This window comes from Anser cygnoides, chromosome 1 (assembly GCF_040182565.1).
Source record: "Anser cygnoides isolate HZ-2024a breed goose chromosome 1, Taihu_goose_T2T_genome, whole genome shotgun sequence".
In the NCBI taxonomy this organism is placed as follows: Eukaryota; Metazoa; Chordata; class Aves; order Anseriformes; family Anatidae; genus Anser; species Anser cygnoides.
Genome location: NC_089873.1, coordinates 208,471,767 through 208,479,501, shown reverse-complemented (window position 1 = coordinate 208,479,501; position 7,735 = coordinate 208,471,767). Strand labels below are relative to the sequence as shown.

Sequence of the window (7,735 nt, the reverse complement as noted above, 5' to 3'; positions counted from 1 at the left end):
TGATGAGACCCTAATTTAAATAATGAACGCAACGCGGGAAGCTGGAGAGGTTGTTCCATAGCTATGCTCTTCCCTGAATATATCTTTATTTTTTTTTTTTTTTACCCTACAATTTGCTGAGATGAGCAGGGGCAAAGAGCACACAGTGCTCAGCATGGATGGCAGCCTGGGCCATCAATTATTAATACCATGATTACTATTAATATGTTACATTATTATAATACCATATATTATTATAATATAATTATATAATATACTTATACACTTATGTAGTGTACTTATAGTAGAATACTATATATATGCTACACTATGACTATTAACAATGCACTACTGACAGTAGTACAGCCTGTTGCCATGTATGCTATACCAATTATAGTATCTACTATGCTACTATTAGTGTTATTAATAGCAGGAATATTTGTATATATCATATTGATATTGTATGGGCTGTAGTTTCGCATCCACCTCTGCCCAGTAAAAGCCTCCAGCCTGGTTCTCAGCTCCACGTTTGGGATCTCAGATGTGCCGGAGATGTGCTGTGATGCTGCTTTTGTCTACAAAAGGGGGGTTTTGGGGGGCAGTGCTGTAGGGAGGTGGCTTACGTTTAACTCTGGGCAAGAAAGATTTGTTCTTCTGCTTAGGTTTTGTGGGGGATTTGGTGCCCTGAGCTGGGTCTGTGCTGCTGACGGGTGAGGAAGGTAGTGATTGCCGTTGCCTTGCATGTACCCAAGTGTGTCCCAAGAACAGATATAGACATAGTATTAAATTCACTTTATCAGCCCCAAAACATCTGGTTTGGTTTCTGTCATCAACAAGAGCCCTAGGTGCATCCTTGAGGCCATTGCTGCAGAGAGGGGACACCTGAAGCTGTAGGAGAAACTTGGTGACGTGACCTGAAGAATGCTCTGAAAGCTTCCAAGTGCTGCTTAATTCAACTTGACCCAACCATTAATTCCCCCTTCCTCCCTCCCAGCTCCGAATCCGTGCAGGGAGTCAGCAGTGAGAGATCCATTTTTGTTTTCATTCTTTTATTTTCCCGTTGCTTTTCCGCTGCATATACAGTACTTAAAAATGAGATCACCTTCACATCAGGCATGTACCATGTTTATTAACAGCAAAAAAAGTATTACCTAGGTTTCACTCAAGACCGATTTACAGGATAAATAATTGTTTCAAATTACTTTAAAAAAAAAACCAAACAACAAAACCCCAAAGAATAAATTAATAACTTAAGTGATTAGCTGTCCACAGTGATTTGAAAACTTAATAACCATTCAAACAGTGACACCACAAGAAGACACGTACTGTACAGTTTGCCACAGATTACTCTTGTCCTTCCTTCTACAAATGGAAAAAAAAAATAATAATACTCCTCTTTAAGAACAGTCATAGGCTTCGAAACACACAAAATATCCCTGCGAATCGGCTGCCGATGCGACGGCTTCGAAGCCGGGGCTCCGACCCTTCCTCGCAGCAAGTTAAGAAAGGGATGGTGAAAACTACCCTAATTTGGCTGGGTCCCTTCCCACACAACGATGCCCAAAGTCAATGGGGTCTTTGCCAAGGGCTGCGTTGAGCAGGACGTGGCTACGCTAAAGGTTTGGTCCTAACCCTATGGGATTCGTCGGGGGGCTCTGCAGGGTCCTGCTCCCTTCCCTCTCCACGATGCTCCACGTGTCCAAAGGGCTCTCAGATAAAACGTGGTATTTTCAGGGACAACGTGACAATGTAGTTGTCAGCTACTTAAACCTCACTGTGAGGTGGGGAAATGAGCACTAAAAATCTTCATTTTACAGGCTGGAGAGAAAGCAGGATACAGAGAGTTCAGGTACACTCCCTTGCCCCGTCTGAAGTGTGGTGTCACCCAAAGGACAACACTAAAAATGATGCTTTATTTATTTATTTATTTACTTATTATTATGGTTTTGGGGATAACCTCTCCCACGTAGGTTGTGGGCTGGTTGGGTGACACCTTGCTACACATCAGCTCTTCTCAGAGCAAGCACTGAGGCAGGAACCTGGTTAATAGCACATCTCTCGGAGCTGCGAAATGAAGGAGATTAAAATCACAACTACAAGGATGAGACACAAAGGACAAGCAGATGGGGGGATGGACTGCTTCAGGCCATGGAGAAATCATGGCACCAAGGCTCTCACCAAGTGCCCGGTGGTGACGGGTCCCTGTGGTGCCAGCCCTGCTCCAGCAGGGCCACCCCGAGCAGGGGGCCCAGCCCCACGTCCAGGCGGCTGCTGGAGATCCCCAAGGAGGAGCCCCCAGCCCCTCTCTGGGCAGCCTGTGCCAGGGCTCAGTTTATTTAAACGTTTTTCCTACCAAAGCTCACGGGGTGGTTTAGCCAGCTAGCACCACACCGCCACTCACTCGCTCTCCCCCTGCAGTGGGAAGGGGGAAGAGAACTGAAAGGGCAGAAGTTAGAAACTTGTGGGGTGAGATAAAGACAGTTTAATAAGTTGGAAAAAAAAAAAGAAAACCAAGAAAAGCAGGCGATGCACAATGCATTTGCTCACCACCAGCTGACCAAGGCCCGGCCAGTCCCTGAGCAATGGCAGCCCTGGCAAATTTCCCCACGAGTTTTATCGCTGAGCATGGTGCTGTATGGCATGGGCCATCCCTTTGGCTCAGCCTGGGTCAGCTCCAGGCTGTGTCTCAGCTCCTGGTGCACCCCCAGGTACCTCGCCGGTGGGGCAGCACCGGGAGCTGAAAGGCCTTGGCTCTGTGCGAGCACTGCTCAGCAACAGCTACAATACTGGTGTGTTATCAACACTGTTCTCATCACAAACCCGGAACATAGCACCATAAAAAGCTACTACAAAGAAAATTAACGCGATCCCAGCCCATGAGCCATGCTCAATGGGTGGCCAAAAGGAACCGAATCCTCCTGGTACACTCCCGGGAGTGGGACCCTGGGGTGTCAGGGCTCAGGTGGGGCTCCGGAGAGCCCTGGGTCAATGTCTAGCCTAATAAATTTACAGGTTCAGGCTGTACCCCAGTGGCTCAGACTGCGTGTCCATTTCCTGGATGACTTGGCCTGGTCCAGCCAGCCCTCTGCCGGGTGCAAGGGGTGGCCCCAGTGGGGATTAGGCCTCCTCATCGGGGTGTATGACATCAGGTGTTGAGCTGTGCCTTGTCACTTCACGGCCAGAGAAGATTTTAGGACACTACAGGTATCCAGGCACTGCCTTTTGCCTCTTCCCTCACACGGAGGAGGCCCCACTCAGCCCCAGCAGCAGGGTCTCAGGGGAATTCAAGGGGAAAGGATGTTTCTAGTCCCACTCCCTGCCCTAAGCAGGGTCAGCAGTAGGGGATGATCTGCTTGCTCAGGCCTTGATCCAGTCAGGTCTTAAATACCTCCAAGGACAGAGATAGCAGAGCCTCACAGGACACCCTGTGAAGCCACAGCACCACTTCCCAATGACCAGCCCAAGAGAGCCCCAAAACAATGTGTTCCCCATCACGGCCGGGTCTCCACCACCTCCCTGGTATGGTTTCTCCTGCACACTGGGCAGGATGAACCCCTCAAGGGGTGAAGTGCTCTGGGTAAGTCCTGAGAGCAGTGGGTGCTGCCCTCCCACCAGCACGAGGCCCTCACTGAGCAAAACCCTTCCCTCCACAAACCCGCTCTGCAGATCTGCCTTGAGACATGCCAAAGGAGGTTTGGAAGACCAAGACTCAATTCTCACTGGCCAACATGCCTGCCTTCTCTCCTCCCAACCCATATACAACCTGGGTGGCTCCAAACCCACCCCAGTTATCCTCCAGCCAACCCAAGCCATGGCCACCTTTAGGTGCCAGCCCCATCTGCCAGTCTGCCCCAGCACAATCTGCACACACACGTATTTTCTTTCTCCTATTCGAGACTAAACCTCATCCCTGTATCCTTTTGGAGCCAGCAATTTATTTCCCCCTGAACACTCGAATGCCAATTCAGAGCAAATCAGTTCCAAGGCAACTCACACGTTTCACGAGTCGCTGCGAGCAGCAGGTGCAGACTCACAACAAGGGATACGTATTTTTGCAAGTTTCTGCCTCTAAACCCACCAACCTAGCAGTTCTAAAGCTCGGGGAGAGCTTTCTGACATGGCCCTGATGCTTCCTAAAATGAACTACTGAGGTCGTAGTGCTCGTCCCGCAGTCGACCCTTCTCCATGAGCACACACACACAAAAGCACAGCCCTTCTCTTAAATGGGACTGTAAGGCTGAAGCACAGGATCTGACTTAAGGATTCGAGCCAGGTCTTTTGCTTGCAATTAAAATTAATCATTAGCAATGCTCTCGGCTTCCTAAAATACCTATTCCTAACAAAAGAGCCAGTCATACTTGAGCATCCAAGTATAAAGTGGATGTGATAAACTCAATGCCTTCAGGACAAAGTTCTTGGCAGGCCGTGTAATTAAACCAGCTGCTTTTCAATACAGTTTAAGACTAAATACTGCACAAACATTAATCATTGGGGACTGCTCTAATCAGCTCGGCAACTGGCAGGAATGACTATTTCCACTGCAGCCATCGATTTCTTTCAGGAGGGGCTGATACAGTCACGTCTGCATGGCAAGGCAGGGGTGGAGTCGGCGAGTTGCTGCTTGGTATGGAGGGCCGTTTGCTTGATGCTCAGCAGGGGAAAACAAACAAACAAACAAAAAAAAAAACGAGGAATATATTTGTTTCTGGGAAATTGGAAACACAAAACCCACCCGTTTTGGCTTTCAAGCCACTGCGCTCTCAGAAATGAGGGTTGCTGCTGCCTCCCACTCGCCTCCCTGCTTTCAGGGTGCTTTCGGGACCCTCGTCTTCTTGACCCCTGATCTTCTTCTGTGTACAGCAGGTTAGAGGATGAAATAGGAAAAGCAAGTTCCTGCTTGATTTGCGTTTGCTTTTCAGCGGGGACGGTGCAGAGCTCGCTCCCAGCCAGGCCAACACCCAGCAGGTCCCTGGGTTTGGCTTTTCCCTCACGGGATGCCAAGACCACAGGATCCGTCCACGTCCTCTTGATGACCTCACTGTGCTTCACGGGAATCTTTGCAGTGACTTCAGTGGGCTCTGGACCAGGACAATGTTCCATCTCCCCTGAGATATGGTGATGAAAGGGGCTACAGAAAGCCAAAGCCCTGCTCTCTGCTCTTCATTTCATTATCTCACTGTGCAAGCCCTCAATGAGAGGCAAAGGCCTTTGCAGGCTGTAACACTCCCCGGCCTTCATAGAGCATCTGGCTGTGCTAAATCTTCCCCTTTGGGTCTTTTTTTTCCCCCCTAGATGATGATTATTTTTACCAAAAGCATTAGGATATTTGCTCCATTATTCCTGTAAAAGGCCAACGCTGCAATGTCTTACAGGGGTCATCAGAGCTTTTTCCATTAATATCCTCCCTTTTCACGGCAAAAGAGAAGAAAACCAAAACTGGGGATGGAAATTGGAGACTTATTTTACAAGGCAGCACCCAGTCCTTAAGGGACCAGATCCCATACCTGTGTGGGCCATCTCTGGCCCCTTCCAAACTCAGGCCAAGATTAAGCAAACGTGCTAACACTTGAGCATCAAGAATCAACACAAACGTTTGTTTTTTGTGGTGGTGGTGGTGGGAGGCAGAGCCCCTGGTGTGGGGCAGGGTTCAGCTTGAAGGAAGGGTAACTCAAGCTCTTTAACAAACATCGCTACCTGATCTAAAGTCTCCTTTGTTTAGCTCCCAGCTCGCAGTTGGCCTGTGTCAGCGCTCACTGTTTGGCAGCCAGGCAGCTCCACGGCGATCATTAGGCCTTCCTGCTTTCGTGAGATCCCGAATTCTTATCTCTGCAGCGAGCTGCCTCTTCCTTCTTCTTCCTTCACTCCAGCTGCTCGTGGAGCAATCCCAAAGCCTGGATGTGTCAAGGATGCAGGCGGGGGCCACAGCAGATTCCCATCCACAATCGTCAAAAAGTCTTATTTGTGTTGAATAAACATCACTGAAGATGGGGAAAAATACTAAGTCCAGCCCTTTGTGCCCAGGAGGAACTGACTTTTACGCTACATTAAAGCTAACACCCATTGAGACACCCTGTCCTCTTCTCACCAACCTCTTCCCAAAGCCCAAGGCCTCACCACCGACCAACATTTCAGTTACTCCACTCCTTTTGTCTCTGAGACGCATCTCGCCAGACCCTCTTCACCCCAATCCAACCTCTAAGGTACAGCACCTTCCTTCTCCTGGTCCCCACAACAGCCTCCTGCTCCCTCCTTCCCACTCGTCCTCGTGCTGGGCCGGACACCCAGGGTCTCCAGAGCCTCTCTACGCTCCTCGTACTCAGCCACAGAGCTTCTCACGATGGCCAGGGATGTAGGACCCTTCTTCTATGGACTTCTTTTAGTGCCACAAAAGGCAGATTTGGGTTCTTAGGGCCAGATTCACAGTCAATTGACTTCAGATAGGCTTAAATTCTGCCACCCAAAGCCTCTCTCTCCAAACCACTGGCTTTGAGAGATGCAGGAGAGAATCAACAGCAGAAGACACCCCAACTAACCTGGCTGTTTCATGCATGCATGCATGTGTGAGCACATGCTGGCATATATACGTGTACGGTGGGGCAAGTTCTGGGCTCAACGGGGCAGTCTGGTTAACAGCCACAACCAGAAAACACAGGGGCTGTCCCACCAGGGGAACAACTGTCAGAGGATTTGAACACATCATTATTTACAAGAGATGGGATGATGAAAGTAAAGTCAGACAGGAACGGTCCTTACTCAGTTTTGGGATTTGGGAGGAGGCAGAGAAGAGGGTGACCATGAGGAGATGGGGAACTGGAGCTGGGGAATGAGGTCCTGTGAGAGATGCTGTCAGACGTGTATGGCATGGTTTGGGGGTATGGCATGGAAGAAGACGGGGAGAGATGATGTTAGCATGTACAAGGTGGCTTTAATAGCTGTAAGCAACAGACGTGTAGGGTGAAACCTGGTATTGCTACGTTGAAGTTCCTGGATGGCGCATCCAGCAGCTAAAGCACAAACCTAGCCACCAAACATGGTTGCTCTTTATCATTGGCAAACAGTATCCGCCAAGTCTTCCCCTGAAATTAAGTTTCTTTTTGTCTTAAAAGAAAAAAGTCATGAAGACCCCCTCCCCTCGGCAGACAACAGTCTCAGGAATCCAGCCCAAGTGGAGCTGGGAGCCCCGGCCTGGGAAAACCATGGGGATATTCGCCTGCTGAGCTGCCCGCCCCGGATGCTACTGCTTGGTGCTCTTGGTGGGCTCCGAGGACTGCCGCACGTCAGTCCACTCCTGCATGGTGCTCTGCAGCGCCTGCGTCTTCTCCTTGTCCACTTGCACGTAGTCAACCTTCTCATCCGAGGCGACCGACGAGGTGGAGGGCTGCGGGGAGGAGAAACACGGCCACCCGTGGCCACCCGTCAGCTCCAGAGGCCACCAGATCCTCCCTGGCCTTCCTCTGTAATCCATAGCTCACCACCCTCCTTCTAACCTCCTGAATGTTTGGCTGGAATTGTGTTACCTACCTGCTGATATTGCAAATTCAGCATTGCACCATTTTCTTGTAAAGAACTCAAGAATAATTATAGATGCACAAAAAAATCCCAGCTCCACCCCTCTTACTCTACACCCTTATGGCTCTAGATTATTTTAATCCCCTAAACAACAGGGAAGACCTGTTGGGTTAAAAGAAGACGGCTTTTTCTATAGTTTCTTGGGCTCTGGAAGCTCTTTTGCCTCTACGGGTATTTGAGCTGCTGC

At 49.5% G+C, this 7,735-nt stretch overlaps 1 protein-coding gene across 4 annotated transcripts in view; it reads right to left on the bottom strand.

Annotated features, from left to right (window-relative positions):
* Nucleotides 1-992: 992 nt before the first annotated feature.
* GAB2 (GRB2 associated binding protein 2) overlaps nucleotides 993-7,735 on the bottom strand; it is a 97,252-nt gene continuing 90,509 nt past the window's right edge. For 3 of the 4 annotated variants that reach the window (XM_013187318.3, XM_066989960.1, XM_066989961.1), the window contains exon 10: nucleotides 993-7,357. In XM_013187318.3, the coding sequence (XP_013042772.1) occupies nucleotides 7,214-7,357 (144 nt within the window). In that variant the 3' untranslated portion in view covers nucleotides 993-7,213. The remainder of the gene's footprint in view (nucleotides 7,358-7,735) is intronic. The other variant, XR_010828454.1, reaches the window with a different exon arrangement.